This window comes from Clupea harengus, chromosome 14, assembly GCF_900700415.2.
Source record: "Clupea harengus chromosome 14, Ch_v2.0.2, whole genome shotgun sequence".
Taxonomy (NCBI): domain Eukaryota; kingdom Metazoa; phylum Chordata; class Actinopteri; order Clupeiformes; family Clupeidae; genus Clupea; species Clupea harengus.
Genome location: NC_045165.1, coordinates 22570503 through 22594609, shown reverse-complemented (window position 1 = coordinate 22594609; position 24107 = coordinate 22570503). Strand labels below are relative to the sequence as shown.

The following is a 24107-nucleotide window of genomic DNA, read 5'->3' as shown; positions in this document are numbered from 1 at the left end:
AAACATTGTACAGGTTCCATCTTAAGTGAACAGCATTAGCCTGTTTGGTAGTTGATTGTACACAGAACTGTAATCTGCGTGGGGCTTTGTGTCCCTCGTGAGGCTTCATGTGGGATTTGAACCCAGAGCTCCTCTGAGGTTTTCACTGAGGTTTAAGCTGTGATAAAAAAAGAAGTGTTTTGTTAAATTGCTTTTGATTAATAGCGCATCATTTCTTGTCAGAAAAAGGAAGATATTAGACAAAATCCGGCAATTAGGATGAGCAGAGCTGGTATTTGAAGATGTATTATTCGTCTCCAGTCGGAACGCATCACTGGGCTGAAGCATGATGATTTTGCCTTATCCCCCCCACCCTTCAAAAATAAACAAACTACCGACGGAAGCCTCATCCACCTCAATTACCCACGGAAGGTAATTAGCTGAAAAGCAAGACTTGTGAAGCTTCCCAGGGCCATGGGGTCTTATTCAAGGGTGTGTGTGTGTGTGTGTGTGTGTATGCATGTGTGTGTTGGGAGGGATGGAGGGTGGGTTATGCCAAGTGTACAGATTAATTAGGACGTTTAACTTCATTTTTAATACAACAGAATTAATCCTATAAAAACTGAGAGATCTCTGAGGAGGATCCTCAGCGGCCCCCGACGCTCACGCCTCGCCATAATCTATTAAAACCTGCCTTTTATCTCACCTCACCCCCCTGTCATATTTTATGGATTTTTTCATAAACACAGCCCATACTTCATAAATGTCTCAATTTTCTAGTCTATTAACATTACTTCAAACGCAGTTGCTAAAGGAGGAGAGCACGCGAGAAGTAATGTGCCAATAACAGCGTGAAGACCCGCCAGCCAGCCCAGCCGAAACAATAGCGTGGATGCTATCAGCACTAATAAAAGCAGCTAAATTATCACTTTACACTCATTCAGGAGACAGAATAGTTGTGGAAGAATTGGATGGAAGGGAAAAGTAGATTTGTTTTGATGATTCACGACTGGAGCAGTTTTGAGTTTTTGCGTCAAGGAAAAACCTTGTTGTTTGCCTGCTTTGATTTTTGTTCCATGCAACTAGTATTCGCCAACATCTGAATGAAAAGCTTTACTTTGTAAACACACCAAGACCAAAACTGGAAAATGTCCCTGCTTTTGGTCCTAGTCATCGGCATGTCATGTCGGAACACATTCTTCGAGTAGAGCCTCGCGTCACGTACGCCCTGACTCATACACATACTCCGATCCGGTCTCCAAAGTTTCCCAGGGTCACCCGGGTGCACTTGAACCCAGCAGACGCACCTCTTAGCTCTTCACAGCCGATCCCATCCAGCCTTTTGCCCTCATTCACCGCCCCCACTCCTGCCCTCCACCTAAGCCTAGCAGATGGGAAAGCCGCCCCCCACTACCCCTTCTCCCTCGAGGGCCACGGCAACACAACACACACCGGTTTATCCACATCGCCCTCCACCTACCTGGACCGCTGTGTCCATCGGCCAGGTCAGGGAGGTGGTCGGCGGTGACTCACCCGCTACCTGCCCGCTTGTTTGATGCCGGGTGACATTGGCTGGCACGGTGAGCTGGCTGCGTGGTGGGGGGGTGGGCAGAGGGTTAGCGGGTAGCGGAGGTTGGCGTGGTGTGACTGTGGTTTAGCGGGAGCCGCATGATCAGAGCCCCATCAGAGTGACTCCAGCTCCCTGTCACTCAGCCTCTGCCTGACTCACCGTCCAGAGCAGCAGGAGCAGGAGCCCAGTGCTTTCACTGAGGGCCTCACAGGAGGGGGCCCGCGCGGCCATGGCCAATTACACCAACGCACCAACAGAGCCTCCCACATGCAAACGTGGAGGTGTAATAACACAATCCCTCCTCCCTTCCAGATCTGTCTGTCTTTCTTTCTTTCTTTCTTTCTCTCACTCTCGTTCTAGCAACGTGTCTCTCTCTCTTTCTCCCTCACTCTCTCATCACTATCTCTCATTGTCTCTGTCTTTCTATGGCTCGGGAGACCACCCACTCCCGCATGCACAGATGGATATGCGCTCTGACACATGTGGACGGTTGCCGTAGCAGCGGCCGCCTTCCTCCGTGTCGGAGACAGCGAAGGGCGAGATGAGGCGAAGGGCGGGGCGCCAGCGTGAGGGAGCAAGGGCACCCCTAAGCCCACGCGGGCACTTTTTTTTTTTTTTTTTCTCATCTTTCCTTCTCTCTTTCTTCCAAGCATGGAAAGCATGAGAACAAGGTGAAGGAGGGTGGGGGGTAATTATTTCACCACCCTTCCCCCCATGCCTCCCCAGCCACCCCCTCCTTTCCACCCACACACCCATACACACACACACAAACCCACCCACCCACACATACACACACACACACACACACACACACACACACCCTGGACTCCCCGCTGTGACCCTGCAGAGGCTGACCCGTCGTGGCAGCAGTCATTTTCTCGAATCATAGCCCGTGTGAGGCGGATTATCTGCCTGCCACACGACATCGTTAAGGCTGGTAGTAGCTTGTACCGGCCGAGGACACAGGGAAGGACTGGATCTGTCAGAGCACATCGCCCCTCCCGCGCCCCGCCACCGCTGCTGCTGCCGTGTGCCCCTGCGCCCGCCGCCCTCTCCTCTCCTCTCCTCTCCCTTCATTAATGGGCCCAGGCCCTGACAACTGATCCTAATTGCCTCTGAACAGCTCTTCATGTATTATTGGTGCCTGACTGCCTAGCTTCATGTCAACAAGCCACAGGAAGGCAGACAGGGACACCCACACACCCCCACCCACACACACCCACAAACACACACACACACACACACACACACATGCACACATGTCCACTCACACGTCTCAAATACACACAAGTCATTTACACACACCCCAAACACCATACCACATCCTCCACGCCCGACCATATTCACTCACGCCGCAGACCTTCTACATATCCCGAACCACGTGTGGCTTTGTGTATCAGTGCAGCGGCCATCGCACACCTCAAGGCTGAACCCTCACGTAGGGGGATTGGTGTGTGTTTTGAGGGCTGTCTTTTTTTTTCCTTACTGAATTCATCCTTCTGGCAGCTTGACAGTTTATTGCATTGTCTGCATTCAGACTTTTTTTTCCTTTTTCTGGGAAGAATTAATAATGGAGTCGGCTTCGGAGTAGCCTTTCAAAACACAAGTAGCCTTTTTTTGTCGCAGGTGGAACACAACATAATCAAATGAAAGCGAATGCAAACACGCACTTGTCGGAATCTGACAGATTTATTTGCGACCACAGGTTCTTGGCGTCGCAAAAGTGGAGGAAGCGTTCCATCAAAGCGCGCGGGGAGTAGACAGTGTGCGTCAACCTGATATCGGAGACGCTCCAGTGTTCCCATGTCACCACTCACGATGTTTGCAGCAGCTTCCCAGCTTCACCGTATACTAGTGACAGATACTCCGATTTTGTGAATGTACAGCAAAAATGTGTAATTTTATGCTGACAGCCTTCAGAGCCTGCACAGAGATACAGTCAAAACAAAAAAGGGATCCATTCTGCTTTTGGACACAGCATAAATACTCAGAATTGTAAATGTATGAATGATTAGAGAGCAAAGTCGGCCAGTGCTGTCCAGTTTCATCACCGTCAGAGAGGGGGGATGTATGACCATTCTATTACTATGGAAACTAGGCATGCTATTTGTAGGTGGCTCTTCTTCTCTGCCTACAATGATGAAGATGGCGTCGGGGGGGGGGGGGGGAGTGGCGGCATGCACTACCACACAATTTAACACAACACAACACAACAAAACACGACACACTACTGACCAACAACAAGTCAACATGTCACGACACTGCCCAGCGCGAAAACGACACAATATAATTCAACACGTCGTTGCTTAGGACTAAACAGCACAACACAGGGAAGGCAAAGACTCGCCACACGGCAGACTAGAGATGAGCTAATACCACCCAGGAGGTGAAACTCGGCATTGAGCTACATGAGAGAGGAGGGGGGGCTCTCACTGGGGTGAAGTGATGGACAAACAGAGATGTGAAGAGTCAGGCCATGTGCTCGCTAACTAGGCTCTCTCCAACGTGAAGTGTGAAGACAGGTGGAGTGTGTGTGTACAGCACAGCCCTTGAGGGACGCGCAGGGAACTATCGAAATACTGGCCAGTAGGAAAAGGGGGCCTTGGCTGGCATAGAGGAGCCCACTCCAAGTGTACTTTTCAGCCCTGGTTACACTCACCATATTCCCACAACTATGTTCTATTGAGCCTGACGTTAAGTGCTTCTGGTGAAACATGATTATTGGGTCTTCATGCAATGGTGGCCGAGCATTGCAGCTTTGTCTTAATTTATTAAGGAGATGTTAGTTTTTAATAGCAGTAAAAACTGATGGCTCAATGATATTAACATTTATGTCCCATTTACTTTTGGGCACTCACGCGGTCATTAATTTCTCATCGAGGGCTTCGTTTGAGCAGTAACTTTTAACCTGGGTCATTCATTTTTCATTAGCCATTGTCATTTTAGCACATTCTACAGATATAAAAGTGTTGCAGATGAATAATACACCGTGTCCTGTTTTAAGCCATTCTGTGGTCCGGACGACACACCAAACGTGTTCAGTGTTACAGCCATTTATTATTCATACAGATGTATTTGTAAGTGTGTGTGTCAGCTAGTATGAATGTCAGCGTTGATGCTTGCTGTGCGGCAGAATTAAATTCATTTTAGCCTTTCAAAAATTACTTTGAAAAGACTTTTGAAAGGTTGAAGTTTCATATTTGACAGTATGAATTGTAAAATCATATTTACAAAATATATGTATGTATTTGTTTTTTTGCACTATTGAAAAAAGAAAACATTCAAGAGTTCTTATTCAATAGACCTCCAGCATTTATATTTTAAATAAATTATATTTACAGTGATTATTTTTAAAAAGGCTTTTACAATACTTTTTATTTTTTAAATCCTTAATTAACGAATGTGTTTTCCTCTTTTTGATGATCAGCATATGAGAAGCACATAGGCCGTGCACACAAAAGTGCAAAGATTAAACTCAGATAACCTTCAACAGAGTTGCTGACAGTGACATGCAATTTTTTGACCGAGACGGCTTTCCTATTGTCAAAGAAAATACACACTCTTTTTTTCTCCTTTTTTTGTCTTGTTGTATGTTTTAAGAAAATAGAGGACCTGTAATACAGCATTCCCTGTGTGTGGAATAATGGCCATCTCCCTCTCGCCTTTTTCCATGCAGTCATACTGCCATCTTTTGAAAGGAAACGGAACTACCAGCAAGTTCAAGGAGACTTTCCTCCTCTGTTTTGCGTTCTCTCCCCCTCTCCTTCCTCCTTTTTTCCCCTTTTTTTATTTATAGATGTCTTCTGCAGGTTGTCTGCTTGCTTTAAGCAGCCCGGGCCGCGTAACCTTGGCATGTCCAAGTGGCCGAATCCTGTCTGCTAAATGATTGCTCCAGTGGCCGATGCAGGGGGACCGTCCCGTCTCCAGCCGCCTCTTCCCCCAATGTGACAGGCTGACGTGCCACTGGAGGTCAGGTGGAAGACAAAGTGTGCGCGACTCTCTCCGTTCCCCTCCCTTCACACACACACACACACACACACACATACAGAGAGACACACACAGAGAGACACACACTCAGAGCAGCCCCAAGAAGAGCCCAGGCTCACACATTGTTTTGTTTTTTTCTTTCTCACCGTGTACCAAGTTCACGACCAAAACAGGGGTTCAGGTAGGTTTAGTGTTAGGTACTGACATTGTGGTGATTAAAAAAGAGAAAGCGGTAACTAATGGCTATGTGGACAGAGAGGGCAAAGGCAAAAGAGAGAGAAAGAGAGAGAGAGACAGAGAGAGAGAGAGAGGAAAGGAGGAGAGGAGGAGAGGTGGTCACAGCTGGAGCTGGAGGAAGGGATGGAGGAACGAGAGGAGGGCTGCGGCTTCAGCATCATTCAATCAGACAACATGCCCCTCAGCCGAAACGGCGAAACCCTCCCCGATTCTCTCGAATTAGGGAGATTAGTGGGAAAGCGCATAATGCGGGATGATGGAATTTGTCATCATTTGCGTTGTCCTGGAAAGATCGTGTTTGATCGAGCGATGCGTCGAGGAGCCTGTCATGTCCCACGGGCAGGTCATAGAGGAAGCTTGGCAGAAATGATTTTTGCGATATGTGCATCAGTCGTAAAAGCCTCACAACCAATTTGTCAAAAATCAGAGGTCGAGACAGCTGATGGCGGCGGGGCATTTGTGCCCTAACGCAAAGGGAAACCGTGCCCCCTCAACATTTCTGCACAGGGATGCACACTTCTCGTTATTTTGTCTCCTCACTAGTTAAGCCCTGTAACATTTAATAATACATTTAATATATTATAATACATCGAATCTAAATGTAAAAGGTTTTACAATAATAACTAAGACAATTAAATGCTTCAATTTAGTGAGCGTATTATGAAGCGTATTAAATAAAAGTGTGATATATAGTGGATTTATATCTTCTTTTTTTTAAGGAGAGATCCATATTTCCTTGTATAATCTGGTGTGAGAAGTGTGTCTCACAAGCCTCTCTGCTCCTGACCTTGTTTACACTGGCCAACAAGCGATGGAGGAAAGCAATCAGCATAAAGTTGACACAGAGCGGACGTGACAGTGTTACTTATCCACACCGGCGTCTCCGAGTGTGGGCATGCCGCGGTCAGACAGGCAGGGAGGCCGGATCCACACCGCTGCGTGCAGAGGGACAGTGGAGGAGAGGAGAGAAGAGCAGAGGAGGGGAGGATGGGTGGGTTGGGATGGAGGGAGGGAGGGAGGAGAGGGGACAAGCATCGTCTGCCCCTATCCAGCTTCATCCACATACCAACCCGACTATCGCCACTGTGTTAAATGTTGTTGTTGGTGTGTGGGTATGTCTGTATGCATGTGTGTGTCTGTGTGTGTCTGTGTGTGTGTGTGTGAGATCACACACTCCTTTTGTTGTAGCTTTACTGTGTGATTGTTTGTTTCAGTATGTCATTGGGCTGAGGCTGGGAGGATGCTGCATAGGGGTCCCTGGCACTGGCCTTCCTTTGTGCATCTTGTACGGCTATTTATGTCGCCGTTGCCATAACGCTGATGTTGTGTGACAGTTGAGCATGGAAGGGTTAGGCCTAAAGTAGAGCACAAGCACAGAACAAAAAAAGGGATTTTTTTTTTATATATATATATATATATATATATATATACACACGCGTCATCTTTTTTTCTTTGCTTCCCATAAAGACACCTTTGGTGATGAGGCCATGCTACTCAGAGGCTCAGCAGAAGTCGAGGGGAAAAAAAGGTTATGCTTGCGACGAGAATTTGAGTATTTGTAGAAATTACAGCGAGTGTCAGAGGATCCAAATTACCTCGGGGCACAAGCACAATGCTAGCGCTCCCCGCTCGAGAGACGGGATTGGCTTTGAATGCACTAATGCTGAAAGAGCCCAAAGACTGGAAGTCAGCTGAAGATGAATTCACAGCACACAGACCTGACAAACTTCCACCCACAGCAAAAAAAGGGACTGAACCATGTTACTTAATAAATCCAATGGGAATGTAATATGTGTGTTTCAATAGGCTTATTACGGTGTCATTTTTTTACACTAAATTAATATTAGAATGCATGATAAAAATGTTTATTTTACATTGACCCATGTGCATTTTTCAAGAAAGTATATAAAAGACTTTATATAGGTAGTGGGATTATTGCTTTGATGTTGTAGATCTGTCCATATTTGTCCAAGGCTTTTGGTAACTTCTTTCATCTCAATCCTCTGTGTTATAACATCAGACTGTTATTCCTATATTGATATGTAATACATTTTTGATTATGTGGAGTTATAAGTAGTTATAGCATGTAGAGAAGTAGTGGAAAGAATCCTTAAAAATACCCAATAGCCCCAAGACCATATTGATTTGTTTGATGTACTTTTGCCAGCAAACCTCTGGTGTAAAGTAGTGACTTTGTTTATGGCAGTGAGTATATACACATTGGCGTTAGCTTTTTCGATTGTTTAATTATGCATGATTCGGTGGGGAAATGTGACCATTAGCATATCTGATGGGAGTACAGCGCTGTTTTTCCTCACCATGTCCTTGGAGCCAGTAAGACACCTGACTGTTCATCAATACCAGGTCACTTTACCCAGCGGGGCCCGTCCTCTCCACCAAACACCTCCACGGCCAAAAATAACACCCCGAAGAGTGAAAAAAAAAAAAAAAAAAAAAAGACAGGAAAAATACATATACCAAAGGTCACCTCCAGCACCTCGTCGCACAACACAAATATAAATATGTAAAGTCAGAGCCATGCCTTGGAGACTTCAATAAAAGACCATTAAAACACCTCAGACGTGTTGAAGTGTCACAGAAGGTTGTGGAGCTGCCGCGCCCAAGCCGGTCTGAGCGATCATTTACATACATGTTAGAGTCTCCAACCCGGCAGAGACCTTGGGGCTCTATGACCTTTTGACACTCCATTGGCTTTATGAAAAATGATGGTGTTTAAGCCATGAAATAAAGGTCGATAAAGCATGAAGCCAAAAACACGCATTTAATTAATGCTGCGAAAGTGGCCAGCGCCGTGATGGATCTAAGTGTTGCGTGGATAAAGTTTTCGCTGCCGCTGCGAGGAAATCAGTTTGAAAAAAGTTTCATCACGTCGTATCTCATCCCCCAGCGCATTAATAGCCTGCCACGAGATTCACTGGCGGCGAAGTGTATAATGTAAATTGTGGGCCATTTTTAGAACAGGACTTTTTAAAAGAATTATTTTTAGTTAGTTAGAAGCAGTGACATTTTTGAATCTTGTGAAGAGGCTGCCGTAACACCCACTTCGCTGCGTAATGTGATGTTAAACTGCGGCCTGAAAAAAAATTGTGAATGTTCCCCCATTTCAGAACAATTATATTTTATGTTGGTCTTTTGACGAATAATCTGCCTGCGATGGAAAGTTAAATGAAATATGTGATTGTTTGACCCTAATGAATATTAAACGCTTCTTCCTAGCCATTAAAAATGCATGCGGCACAGTGGTTGTTGATCAGGTTTAGGACACCCATGCAAATTGGACTGTCTTCCCTGTCAACATGCGCCGATGAATAATGTAGTTGTGGTGTATATACAGGGACACGCCATTGACAGTCAATTAACAAGTTTGATTGGTGTGTGAACTCATTCTTTTGAACTGTTAATTTTATGTAAATAGTATTCCCCCCTCGAAGGCTTGCCACAGAAAGCCGTGCCCCCGCCCCTTCGGTGCAAGGAGTCACCTGAGCCAGGCCCTTAATAATTGATCATTACACACCTGCTCGCTGAAGCTATAGGGAGTTTTTTGTATAATAACAGTCGAGGGGCCTTGCTGTGGCCTCTTTTGATATTCAAATCAACAAATAATGCCCCCCTTCCCACCCTTTTTTTTTTTTTTTAAGATAAAAAGCGTTTTATGATGGCTCGGTAAGCCAAAGAGATCCTCGCCGTGCGTCTGAGCTGATCTGGAATTCGGTGGTGAGGGTCTGATAGTGTTTGATGGCTCATAAGTGGAATGCCAATGACGATTTGTTGTCAACATCTCGGGCCACTCGTGCCGATGCCGACATAGATGTATTGCTCACGCTTTTGCCGGGTAACGCTCGCAGGTAAATGATCCAGTGATTGATCCAGCTATTTGAAAGCCAGAAGCCCCCCCCCCAACTCCCCCAACCCTCTCTCACCAGTTCCTACGCTCCCACCCCCCCCAATCCTTCCCATCTTCAGCCTTGTCCCAGTAATTTGGAGCAGCAGAGGCAGATGCTGAGGATTCATCAAAGTTGACAAGTGAACCCAGGAGCAAGGAATCATGGGAAACCTATATGGTTATGGAAATGGATGTGACTGTATCGCCCCTCCAGCTAACCGCGCCTTTTTTTCCTCCTCGATCTGTTATTCTCAAATCGCATTTCACAAAAACTGCTGATTTTATTAAGACTAAAGGGGGGGGGACAGCGCTCAGTCATGTCTCAGCAACATCGTTTCATATCCGAATTTGAATTTGTTGCAACACTTTAATTTTGCTTAAGAATCGTGTAAAATGCTTGTGGACTGCTGATTGGTTCCAGCATGCTGCTATCTACTTTAAATGAGCGCAGGGGGAATAGATTTCTAAAGGCCTAAAGCCTGGACTAATACTTCAAGTCAATGCTTAACCTGGTAATCTGGTTTGGAAATGCAATCCTCATCTATGAATGCTAAGCGGTTAAAGACCTTGTTTCACGCGAGGTATCAATTGATCAGTTCCTCTCTGATCCCTGGAAAGGTCAGCGTTCACCCCTCCACCCCAGCCTTGGCTCACCGGTGTTAAATACCTTTACCAGAGCCCCAATTAACACTGTTTACCCAGGCCGTAGCAGACTGGCCACAGTTTGATCCTTGCAGTTTAGTAGTCACCCTACAAGTCTCTTTGGGCTTGACCTCTCTAAATGCCAGCTAGTGTCCTGCATATCTGCCTGCATTAATCATATGGATTTTAGGCGGCTGAAGAGGATTGATTGTAGGGCTCTTTCTAACAAGAGTTAATCTCAGATTTCCAGCTAATTATCACATTGCTAATTATGCTAATGGTCTTGCACACCAGTTCAAATGTATGCGAGCTCACGTGCAGAAAGAGACGCTCGCGTTGGGCTAATAGTGCAAACCGTGCATTTTAGGTGGCAAAATAACATAAAAGGTGTAGCTTGTTAATTGACGCTCTGCTATTCAAACTTAGCCCTGTAATTGATGCTAATTTGATTGTTGCACCTCCTTGATAGGAGGCCAATGGGATTCATGGTGTACTTCACAGCGCTGCTATTTTTGAGAGGCAAATACGCTTAGCCTGTGGCGAGTGAAAATTCAGAGGAGAGTCTCCTTGCCCAAATGGAAAAGGTCTCTTGCGCTCTCTTTGGATGTTGGCTGGTGTGAGAGGGTGTGTTTCAAATCTCAATCGATGAGTTGGTATCACTTAATTTAAGAGAAAGCACAATGTCATCACAAGCCATTTCTCTGTTTAGAGGCAGAGAGGCATTTATCACTTTTGACATGTTACCAAGCTGCTGCTGCTGTCTTGCCCCCTTTTTTCTCTAGCAGTAGGGGGAGTGTGTAATTGTGTTTCAAGCGATGGATTGATTTTGAGGCGAGATTTATTCCCTGAACCGAGGTGCCTGTGCATCAGCCTTATGGCCAAATGCAGCCGTAAGACAGAGAGTGGGGAAAGAGAGACATGTGCTGAGAGGGGAAAAAATAACCCCCTCGAAAAAGTATTGCGCCAGACGTTAGTTGGGTGGATACAAAACAGTTTCCAGGACAAAAAACGAGAAATGGTAACTCAAGCCAGGCGTTCCTTGGGTGGTGGTGTTCTCGAAACGGAACGTGCGTCTCAGGGAAACTCAGCAGTCGTGTGTTAAACGGCGCCACAGCAAGTTCCAGCCCACTCCCCACGCCGATGCCCCGTGAGAATAATGAAGTGCTTCCTCTGCTCATGCGTCTGTCGTCTGCTCTGCCACCACCTGACGGGGCCCCCGAGACAGACACGCTCGGCAGCTCTCCACCGCCCCACCCCCGACCCCCCTTCCCTCCGGCCCCCGCCAGCTAGCTCCTTCCTGGGCCCATGCGCCAACCGGCTCTAAAACACCCCATAAATCACGACGTCAGGATTTAGCAATGATCGAGCTTTGGCCTTTGTTTCAAAATAAATTGAGTGAGGCTGAAATACAGACAGGAGTAAGCTCTTGTGTGGATCTTCTGCTCGGAGCAGCTCTACTGATGAGGCGGTGTCAGCCATGCATCTGTGAACATCCGTGCCATTTGCCATCTGTGAGCTATGAGATAACCCTCACTGAGAACCTTCCTGCATGCTTAACATATTACTGTGTTATCATGTCATGCAGCTAATCAGTAAAATCGGGATGTATGGGATGTGTGTGTGTTTGTTTGTTGTGTGTGCACGCAAACAGGTGCATGTGCACATGTTTTAATGTGAATGTGTGTGTGTGTGTGTGTGTGTGTGTGTGTGTGTTTGTTTGTGCAGGTGGACGACGCAGTGTTCTGCGCCGGCCAGATCGCGCTGGTCCCCTGCAGCATGCAGCTGGTGGCGGGGGGAGCTGCGCTGCAGGCCCAGCTGTGCTTCAGCCACATGGCGCATGTGCTGGAGGCCGTGAGCTCCAGCCTCACGCTCCGCCATGCCCTGCAGGCCCACTGCTATGTCACCCAGCCTGGGCACGTCCCCGCCGTCAGGGCCACCTGGCAGAGGATACTGGAGCACGGCAAGGTGAGGCATCTCGGATAGATATATTATATTTATATTTACTTTTTTACATTTTTCATTAATTCTGGTAGCATCGTGTCTGGATTGTGCAAAGAGACAGAGCAGGAAATGCTTGAGGTTTAGTGAGTCATCGATGAAAGATGAATGTTTCAAGTCTAGGTCTTTGAGTGGTTTAACATCAGGATGGACGCTTAGCGTGGTGCACATAGCAGATTGTCAGTTTAATAGTTTGCACCGGGTATGACTGCAATTTGGGAGGGTTTTTACTGTCTGTGGAGACTGGGGCAGTTCATGCCAGAAAGAAGGCTTTAAAACACAACAGACATTTGGCTAATACTCTGCGGGATGATTTCCACTGTGACTCAAGGACAACTGAAAGCCAGATTTTCGGCTGACTGTGGCTATTGTCACTTCTGAAAATTCTCTGTCACTCATTACGGTCTGATTTTAGAGCGAACAACACCAGCAGAACTTGAATCTTTTCCTTTCTCTTACCCGCCACCCCACCCTACCCATCCCTCGACGCCCCCCCACCTTTGGAGAAAAAGAGCTGATATTTACCAGTATGAGCGCTCATGAAAACTTGATGATCTTGGAAACGCTGGTGTCTTTGATAATATGGAGCTAGGCACAGAAGCAGATGTCTTCCTTAGAGCCTCCTTAATCCTTAACCCCACCACCCCCCAACCCCTCCCCTCCCCTTCTCTCCTCCCCTCTGCCCTCCACCACCTCCACCCCTACCACCTCCGCCCCTGCCACCCGCCCAGAGCTTTGCTTCAACCCTCAGAGCAGCTTATCCCCCTCGCTCCCTCCGTGGCCCCCCGGACTCCTCACGGCTAATAAGGCCAGCAGGCTCCTCTCTCTGCAGTCGGCCCTGCTCAGGGAGCGGGGATGAGAGCGAGGGATGGGCAGACGAGAGGAAAGAGAGACAGACAGAGAAAAGGAGAGAGCAAGAGGGCGGTGGCTCAGAGAGGGACGTACCCCCCCCCCCCCCCAAAGGCAGGGGACCAGGGGCAATAGCGAGTCCACCTGTTTGCCATCCTGTGTTGGTGGTCTGGGCATCTGAGGAACATATCTGAGGGATTAGATGTTGGCACTGCCAGTCTTATGAGAGGAATTCCCAGCTTTGTCCAACTGACAGTTGGATGATTGAATATGTGTATGCATGTGTGTGTGTGTGTGTGTGTCATTCTGTGTCTGTGCCCGTTTTTTTTTGTGTGTCTGTTTGGATATTTGTGTGTGTGTGTGTGTGTGTGTGTGTGTGTGTGTGTGTGTGTGTGTGTGTGTGTGTGTGTGTGTGTGTGTGTGCCTGCCTGTGTGTGTTTTTAATTTGTGTGTATGTCTGTATATCTGTGTGTAAATCTGTAGGTGTGTATGTATGTGTGTCTGCGCCTACGTGTTTGTGTTCATGTGTGTGTGTGTAAGTGTGTATATCTGTGCGTGTCTGTGTCCATGTGTGTGTCTGAATGTCTCTGTCTGTGTGTGTGTGTGTCTGTGTGTCTCTGTGTCTGTGTCTGTGTGTGTGTTTGTGTGTGTGTGTGTGTGTGTGTGTGTGTGTGTGTTTTGTGTGTGTTTGTGTGTGTTTGTGTGTGTGTGTGTGTGTGTGTGTGTGCGTGTGTGCCTGGTTGCACTGTGCCGGAGTGCAGCGTGATGGCGGGTGAGCCTGTTTCATCCCGGGCCGGCTGAACGGCTCTCCCCGGGGTAAGGATTACGCCGAGCGCCGCCGCTCATTTGAAGTGAGCGTAATGAGAATATTTAACACAGGTCAAACACAGATAACACAGCCCCTGCGGAGAGGCAGAATATTTTACCCGCCCTCTCGGTTCTCAGAACTGTGCCATTGCTCCCATTGACACAGACACCAGCCAAGCGGCAGCCGAAGAACAATAGTAAATTATGGAGAGCCACTCAACTTTCACGGATAAAAGGTGGTTGGTGCCGCATGATTTTTGGAGCCTCTGTTAGAGTGTTCATGTATGAAAATGCATCTCAGGAGGGGTGGCGAAAGGGTTGGATTTGTTCTAAATGGGACACGCGGAAATGGTTAGAGGTAATCTAATCGCTCCAAATGGTGCCGGAAAAATGTTCCCGCTCTCGAGGGATGCGGGGATTGGAACGAATTCAATTTTGAGACGTCGGAGAGATGTGCTTTCTTTTGACACCGCGTCTTGTTTATCGGGAAACAGCAGGCCCTTGTGAGTTCTCAAGTCCCGCCTTTTTTCTTCGTTTCATATCAAGTAAACTTTCACGACTTTTACAGCAGTGTGCGCCTTGAGTACAGAGAATTTAGACGATGAATAACAACTTTCATCATTCACACCGTTTGGTGTATGTTTTACAGTTTTGCAGAAACCAGTCAACCATGGTGCTCTTACTGATATCTTGTGTTCACACCTGTCTAGTAGTACACACACACACACACATACACACACACTCAAACACACACACACCCTTCAGCTGTCATTTATTTCACTGTGTTTGACATAAAGTCAGTCACCGTGTTAGTCTTTCACAAGCAATCCAAAGTGCCAAAATAGCTCAATCCTATTTATCGAATAGTTATTTTCCTCTCCTTCTCAAAACAATACAGGCAAAACAATTTATGGTGTTTACCGCAGACGCGGCACACGACACAACCAGCAATCAGACCAGCGAAGCCGGACGAGACGGAGCCATTCAGGCAGAAGGCTGTTCTAATAGCGGGGGCGAGTGTGTATGTGTGTGTGTGCGGGTGGGCCCAGGGCAGATGCAGCGAGCGGCCACGTTGTTTTCTTGCGCCTTGATAATTTCTCTAATCAGGTGGATGGAGAAGCTCAGAGGGGGTTAATTGGGAGCACAGCGCTGGTGCCGCACGTGTGAAAGAGTGTTTGTGGAGCGTCGCGTGGCAAGCGCAGATTTGGTGCGTGGGGAGGGGGGGGTGTGCGCGTTTGTGTGGCGTGTGCTTTGTATATGCGTTTATTGTCTTACAATGTTTTGCATTTACAGAAGGTCACCATACTCCTCTTTAGCCAAAGTTCCTCCATGGCATTCATATGTTCCACACTCCTCAACAGTTTTTTTTCTTTCCTTTTATTTCAGTGCTCCACTCAACCCATGCTTAACAAAGATAAATATAGAGATGGAGAAGGGTGTACGCCTAAATTAATATGTTTTCTGACTTTGCTCATTGTGGGAATTGGTACAGTGTTCTGATCGTACTTCACGTGTCCGAACGCTGAGTGATATATGTGCAGTATGACTCAAGGGTTTCCTGTATCCTCTGTCCTCCCATCCCATCCCAGCCCCCCTCCTGCTCCACGTGTCCAAACATTTAGGGGCCCCACTCTCCCCCCTCTGCTCAGACCCCCTCCCTTTTGGAACTGGTGCCACCACACCAGAGGCAGCACTGGTCTGGTTTACACAAGTGGCCCCTGCCTAAGTGAGAGGAAGCGGTGGATATGATGGGAGTGGCGGGGCCCGAGCGCGGCCTGCGAGCCCAGCCGATGAAGGCCTCCCGCTGGGCAGGAAATGTAGGGGAACTGCCTGAGCATCCAGGCCCCATCAGCCTCCCGCTGCTTGCGGCCTTTACACCACTTCCTTATTATGGTGTTTACCGTTCGGCTTTCACGCCTCCGCTGCTCTCTCTCTCTCTCTCTCTCTCTCTCTTTCTCTTTCGCTCTCTCTCTCTCTCTCTCTCTCTCTCTCCTCTCTCTAGCCAGCATACACTTATTTTCCTAGTGCACCCCATTACTCCCTTCCTTACTCTCTCACCAGCACACACTTATTTTCCTAGTCTTTCTCTCTCCTCTCAGTTCACTCTCATAGACACACACACGGTCAAGCCAAGAGTCCCAAGTCAGGTGGACAAGGCCCACAAGGAAACGAGAAGAGAGCGAGAGGAAGGAGCAAACCTGAATGAATGAAAATCAGGTCACCCTGACAGTGGGGCTCCAGCGTAGCGAGCTGCTCCAGACCGGCTCACCTGCTGGAGTGCAGATGGAGCTATGGGGGGGGGGGGGGGGTGCTGGTTGCATGCGCCTGCGCCTACTGTAATGAAGTAATAGATTGATTGCATTAAAGCATGCAGGGGGGTGGGCAGCACTACTGCATAGACAGGGCCACTCCAGGCACTCAGCTCAGCCATATATCAACATTTGTCACCCTTTTATTTTATTGGATTAATCTAATAAATGATTTCTTGTCAAGTAGGGTGTCAGGCGGCGGAGTGCTTTCACATCTGGCAGAGAAGTCTAAACCAGAGCCAGGCTTGCACTTACGGACACACACATACATACACACACACACACACACACACACACACACACACACACACACACACACACACCTCAGAGGTCTAAAGTGAGGATATAAACCAAGGAATGTTGTTGACTTAACAGACTCAGACAAGTTGGGGAGATGAGGGGGAGAAATAAGCAAAAAATAAGTCATAAAAGTTTGTATTTTGCGAAGGTAGTGACCTGCGAGAGGCTGGTGCTGTGTTAGTCACGGCGCACACACACATACCCACAAATACACACACACACAAATACACACAGAGCTCACACATACATACAAACATACAGGCACGCATAGACACGTGCACACTGCAATCATACCCAGACTCGCACACACACACACACACGTATGTCCTACACATGCAATCACGTCACAACGATTACTCATACATTCACACACACACACACACACACACAAACGCACGTAACGGCAAAGCAGCAGGGCCACAGGGCTGGCCTTTAAGCCTGGCTGAGCAGCCCCCCACCCCACCCCCACCCACAGGCCCTGTGCGCCGTCTCAGGGCAATCGCTATTGACAAGCGGCGAGGCCCGTCCCCTCCAGGAGCCCCCGCCGCTCACGCTAAGTGCTAATCTAACATTTATCAAAGGCCCAGCAATATATGTATCCTGTCATGCCACTCAAGAGCAAACAGGTTTTTCTGATCTCTAATACGTAGCCCCCGTCTCCCCCTCCACATACACCCACACACACACACACACCCACACACATACACCGACACACACACACCCCTTCCCCTCCCTTACTCTCATCCATCCACTTGTTTTTTTGTTGTCATACACTCTTGGTGAGATTGGCTGTTGATGCACAAATAGGCCTCTTGCTAAAGTTTAATCTGGAGGTAAGTGGCGCATTCATGTAGACAGTGGGTTGGGTCAAGCCGGGCTCGTCTGCTACATGGAAGGGTTGGCGGTGGGGACGGAGGGGTGGGGTGGGGGGACAAAAGGACATGCGTCCTTCTTGTCAATTACTTTTTTTTTCTTCCCCAGGCATTTCTCCTCTCTTTTTTTGTCTTCGGAGCGAATTTCAAAATAAAGTGTATGTAACCTGTCATTATTCTGCACTTACAGAGAGGGGTGTAAGTGGATGAAAATTGATCCAGCAAATTGAAAAGGGGGTTAAGTGTTTTCGACCTATCGACTCCAGGCAAAATGACTGTTTTATAAAACACTCATTTCTCCCCCATTAGCCGATGAGGCTGCCGCTCAGGATTATTTGAGAGAGGCGACATTGTACAGCCGGCCAGCTGAAGACCTCAGGACCGACAATGGCCCGCACACACACACTCACACACGCATATGAACAAAAACAGATTTGAACTCTGTCGATTACATCATTCAGACCTATCATGGAAGCACACTAATAACCATCTGCGATGTGAGAGGTTGTGAAATGACTGAGATATAAGCTGCGTATTCGCATTCCCTTTGTAAAAATCTGGACTTGGTTGAATGCAATGTAGTACTGTGCTGTTACCCAGCTGAATGTTAAATATTGTGGGTCGTACACTGACGTACACTTAAGTGGCAAGTTGACATTATGACAACGACTCCGATGTTCAAATGATTTTGTCAAATTACTCGAGCATGGTGATGATTAATGTAGGAAGGTAGCTGGGGGCTCTAGGTGACAACCTGTGTATTTGACCATGTGTTGTTTTGGTTTGTTTGGTTGATTACTTGACAGGAGGACTGTTACGGGGAGCCAGAGGTGCATTGTGGGCCGTTGGTGGTGTCCGTGGTGCCTTCCCTGCCCCGGGGAGCTGCCGTGGAGCTGCATGTCACGGCGGTGCAGGACGATCCCACAGAACGGATTTTTTCCCAGACCACCACCCAGGTGCCCGGTGCCATCCTGTCGTGCCAACTCGTGCAGGCCAGCAATGGCCACAGCGCCACCCTGTCCCTGGCCGTGAGGACGTCCTCAGACTCGGCCGAGCCGGAGGTCGTTCTCAAAGCCATCAGCAGCGCTTTTCAGGACTCTGTTAAGAAACTGGACCGCCAGCTCTCTCCGCTGTGCTGCAGGGCATTCTTCAAGCTCAGCACTGCTGTAGGCCAACAGCTGGCTGCAGGTAGGCCTATCACGCCTTTTCTCATTTATTTATTTTTTCTTTCTCCGCTTTCAGGTCTGGAGAGCTCTAAGCAGCCCCAAGAGTCATTTGTCATCATCGGCAATTGAACTTTTGATTTATTTCTGTTGCTTTTTCATGCCGTTGGAATGGAATTGACATGATCTGGCAGGTTCCTTTGTCATCGTTACAGCTCTCTGTGCCTGTCTTCTCTCTTCTTTCTTCTTCTCTCACTCCGTCTCTCAGTCGCCGCCCTCACATTAACTGTGTTCTTTTTTAAAACCAGAATTGTATGTGTTTCTTCCCTCCAGAGAGCATTTCTGTCCTTTGAGAAGGACGAGCCAGACGTTCATAAACTTGACACGATTGTTGCGTCGTCGAAAACAATCAATTAGCGGCATGAACCCGGAGCCAAACCCCCCGACTTTACTGTCGTTCCCTCTGGCCTCGCCCACACTCGTTATTATGGAGGAAATAAAATTAGTCACATATGATGAATAGTGGTGAAGACAGTTCTGAGGGTTTTTTTTGTTTTTTTGTTACACGATCCCAGTGCACAACAAAGCAAAACCCCCCCTAATGGTCAGAACGCAGGCATCCACGCTCCATGTCCCTCTATCGCTTCAGGTTGATACCCAGCAGATCTGATCTGGCAATTTGGAACGAAAGATGAGTCGATCTAAACACACACGCGGCCACAGAGTCCCCCATTGTTCGCAGTGTCACGCTTTTCAACATTTGGCAGAAAAATATGCTCTGCTTATTTTTAACCTGACCAATTTCGCCAATGCACCAGTGATTATTTAAAACCGCCAAAGCCTTGATCTCTTCCAATCATTTATTAGCACAGATGTCCCAACTGGATAGCAGACAGCGCAGACAGTGTGTCTCCCCACACTCAGCGACCCCCCCCTCAGCCCCCCCTTCCCCTTGACTGAGGCTCTGACCATGTGCACCACTGTCCAGCTCCATATGCTCATGCACGTAGCGCTAAATGCACTTATCGACTTGTCACTGGAGTGGAATCCGTTACATTCCCTTGGCAGACAGCCCCGTGCCCTGGGAGCGCGCTGCAGGGCCGGTTTCATGGGTCACAGCCTCTGCTCATTGGACGCCGTCCCCCAGAAGTTACAGCGGGAGAACAGGGGGAAAACTGGCACCTCCCGTGTTTAGCCATCTCGGCGCGGAAAAGGGCACGGTGTAGCCGGGAGCGTATAGAACGAGCTGCACGAACGCTCATACACACAGGCGCGCGTGCGTGCACTTCCATCAGCAATGCTGGCAGGGACTCCCAGCTGACAGGTGGACACGGCCGACGGTCAGGCCAGCAGCGGCTGTTTTTTTAAGAGGATGACTCAGCGAGTCTTAAGATTTCACATCTGTGCCGACGATTTGGCAGCTATTCCCAATGGCTTTCAGTGTAGATTTAGGATACCTTTTGGTTGCAACACATATTTAATAATGGGATATCAAAAACATACTGATATCTTTTTGGTGTTCTCCTCTATAAATATCCTCTGCTCTGAATGTGGCCTCTGAGAGCTAATAAACCGCTGCGAGAACGCTGGAAACGAAACTAGCGGCGTCTTCCAGTAGACACAGCACGGACGCACACCACCGCAGTGCTCCTTTGGCCATGCGCACCAGCATTGTTCAGTCACCTCGGCCTAAATGAGCAATTTTCATGAGCCAATGCCTGCTAATTACCCACTCGTTTACCGGTTAATTTGAAACAGTTTGAGGTTCACTGTAGCACAGCTAGCAAATAGCAGCTCAGGGCTTTACCCCCCTCCTGCCTACCCCAGCCCCTCAGCTCAGGCCCAGTAGGCATTAGCCATTTTAATATCAAATCGCCCCATGCCCATCATGCCAATACTGCCCTTTGGAATTATTTCTATATTTACAGGAGTTATCTATTGATTCAGTGAGCAAAAACAGCAAAATATGCTATTATGGTATTATAATGCACATTGGCCGCTATTGAAAGCATGCAGTGGTTGGTGAAAAGCGCTGCGTCCTGCTGAAGGAGAATAATGGCCGCTACCCTTGGAAGGCTGCTGGGGGGAGATGGGTTAGTTCCATCCCGTTTGCTAATGTGATTGCTTTTAGGATCCGCCTAATGGCCTTTGACCACTGCAGCTGCAGTGACTCTCTCTTTCTCTCTCTTTCTCTCTCCCTCTTTCGCCGTCTCTCGCTGTCCCTCTCTTGCTCCTCTCGCTTAAGAGTGCTGTCAGGGGTGAGAGGGGATGGGAGGAGTGGAGTGCTCAAGGTTGACCCGCATGGGTGGCTGGGACATGTTTCAGTCTTGTAAAATGAGTGTCCATTTGAAGTCTCTCTCTCTCTCTCGCTCTCTCTCTCTCTTTCTCTCTCACTATATCTATCTATCTATTGCTCCCTCTCTCACTCATGAACACTCTGGCTGTCTATCAGGTGACCGTGTTTCACCTTCACCTCCCATCAGCATATAATGGGCCAGCTCCTGAGCTCAAAGCCCAAGACCCCGTGTGAAACGGCCGCGTTTTAGAGGCGCGATAAAGGCTGTCTGACCGCCCTTACTTAATATTACCATTTATTTCCTGTGATCTCTCCGGCGCTCGCCGGCATCTGCCGTTGATCTCAGGAGTGGCCTAAACCCCCCCGAGTGAGCGTTCTATTCACATCATGGTTCTCTCTTTTTTTGTCTGTGCTGAATTCAAATCAAATATAATGTTTTGGAGGTTTTTTTTTTAATCAGCAGACAGAGAGCTAATGAGTTTGTGTGGGCTCTTTGAGTCTGCATGAGGCGCACCAGGCCTGTTTGTCATGAAAGTGGATGATGCTTATTAAATGGTACTGCGCTGAGCATTCACCTCGCCAATCCAAATTTGCCCCTCACACACCCACAACCCTCTCTCACTCTTTGCCTTCCAAAAGTAAGTTGCGCAATATAAATTTAAAATACATATTTTTATTTATTTATTTATTTATTTTTACATGAAAGACATTGCGCTCTCTGGATTAACTCTCAGTCAAACTGTCCATTCTTGATCCTACCACTGCTTCCCCCCCTATAGGCAGCTTCATGAGCTCAGCCCTCTCCCCAGTCTCTCAGCACGTCGATGTGGACTCAGCCACAAGCTTGACATCAGACATCCACAAACTAGAATCAACAAATTAGAGTAACCTAAACAGACCGGAGTGACATCATGTCTCAGTGCTTTGGCCAGAGAGCATATGCCATGATCCCCTTCCACACAGGCACGCATTGCCATGGTGACAACCCCCCCACCCCCACCCCTCCCCCACCAAACAAATGTAGTGGCCAGAGATGTGGCGGTCTGGCCAACCTATGGGAACGCTTATCGCCAATTAGCAGGTTGGCAGGCAGAAGCTCGATGACGAGCTCATCGAAGCTGTGAACAAGCAAGGCAGACACGTGTGTGGACAAGGCCACTACAAGACGCCGCCTCCTCAGATGACCACCGCTGATCTGCTGTCTGGTGCACCTCACCCCCACCCCATCTCACCCCCACCCCCCGGCCCCGCCCGCCCACTACGCTCCGGTAACTCAAGCCGTGCTGGTCAACTCAACGCAGCTCCTTTACATCCCCGGTACAAGAGGGATTTGGGATCAATTCGACAGGATCTCCCCAACAAGCTGCTAATTTGTCCTCGATGGCACGCCAATGAGTTTGCTTTTCCCTTTTTGTGTGTGTGTGTGTGTGTGTGTGTGTGTGTGTATATATATGTGTGTGTGTGTGTGTGTGTGTGTGGGTGTGTGAGACACCGGAGGGGACACAATGTCAGCATGCTAATGTGTGTGTGTATGGCTGAGTATATCTGTATCTGTGTGTGTATTTGCCCATGTTTCAGCAGTAATGAGTAGCTGAGAGCGAGGAAGGGAGGGGTTTAGTAGCTTAGAGTGCAGCCCACGCTCACCATATGCCTGCACTGCAGGGAGTTGAATGGAGGGCTACAATCTGCTAGGGATTTCAGGACGTCAATAATTTGTGAATAGTTATGTGCTCCACGGTCGAAGGGTTAAGTGCAGCCTCTTTTCTAGGGGCAGGTCCAGTGGGACAGCCATCTTCTGGGCCGTGTGCCTGAACTGGAGGTGGACGGTCCTCTGGAGGTTTCGAGAATCCAGTCTGAACGTGAACATAGTGGGTTTAATTTCCTCTCTGCTGTCTGCTGGCTCACTCTGTTTTTGTCCTCCTCGCTCTCCCTTCTCTCTCTCTCTCTCTCTCTCTCTCTCTCTCTCTCTCCTCTTTATGTCTCACTCTCAGGTCTGGGGGAATGCTTGAAGCAGTCTTGTAGCCAAGCGAGTCCAGCTGTGGTTCTGGTTCCGGTTCGAGATCTGCCAGACAGAGGAGTCCTCCACCTGTCCTGCTGGCTTTGTGTGTAGAAGACTCCTGACTAAGCGCACACACACACTACTCACACACCAACTGACTCCAGTACTCAGCTGTGCCCAGTCCTACCTCAAGGACCCTGTGTGAAGAGAGGAACAACTTTTATACCCATCATGAACTGCATCTTTTCATTCCATCAGAGTTACCCATCATAACACATATCTCATGTACTCTTGGTGATTGCTTTTTTTTTTTTTTTTAAGTAAAAAATGTAAACCATTTAAGTGTGGGTCTTTTTCCTTGTGAGTAATCTACAGAACTGACTGAGGTTTCAAGCTCTTTGCTTTCATACAGTATGTCGTAACACGCGTCTTTAAAAAGCTTTTTCGAGCTGTCAAGTCCTGTGTTGTAGCGTGTTCAGATGGAGCTGCTCGTGGCTAAAGGCCTGTAATCCTACGCCTCCTTCCCCAAGACCCCCTCAATAGCTGGGCCTGACCCCAGAGAGGCATCAGAGGGAGCAGCATCCTCCGTGGGATTATCCAGCAGACAGGACCAGTAAACCACTGGCTCTCCCCCTGTAGCCGCTGGCCTCTTGCCCCCTCCTCCTTTGTGCTCTATGTACTCTATACTGTGAAGTCCCGCTCAGGCTGCAGACACCCCCAGCAGGCTATTTGTGCTAATCCATCCATGTGCCGAGTAAAATGTATGGATTGACTTGTTGACTATCTCTCTCTGTCTTTCTCTGTGTGTGTGTGTGTGTGTGTGTGTGTGTGTGTGTGTGTGTGTGTGTGTGTGTGTGCACGTGTGTGTGTGTTGACGAGGGACTTGTTTGTTTCGCTCTCATGCTTCACGAGGTAGAAATGTGTTATTATTGTGTAATGGGCAATCAGACCCAAGCACCTGAAAAGATTAAGCCTCTCCCTATCGATTCTCACCCAGTCTGGTTAATAGGTGCTCCGCAACGCACAGCTGTAGGGCATTGGAAGGCAGTGTGTGTGTGGGTCTGTGCACTTGTGTGTGTTTGCCTATGGTGTATTTCTCAGTGAAGGAGAGGAATTTACTATTTCACTTGCATCAGATTTTTGCCATGAAAAAAAAGATCATGAACTGTAATTGACAAGTTTGATTGTAGTTCAT

General features: G+C 48.1%; 1 protein-coding gene across 1 annotated transcript in view; it reads left to right on the top strand.

Moving 5' to 3' along the window:
• dph6 (diphthamine biosynthesis 6) overlaps positions 1-23249 on the top strand; it is a 57002-nt gene extending 33753 nt beyond the window's left edge. The window contains exons 13-15 of the mRNA XM_012822830.3: positions 12045-12284; positions 18261-18642; positions 22905-23249. Of these exons, the coding sequence (XP_012678284.2) occupies positions 12045-12284; positions 18261-18642; positions 22905-23023 (741 nt within the window). The 3' untranslated portion in view covers positions 23024-23249. The remainder of the gene's footprint in view (positions 1-12044; positions 12285-18260; positions 18643-22904) is intronic.
• The last annotated feature ends 858 nt before the right edge of the window (positions 23250-24107 follow it).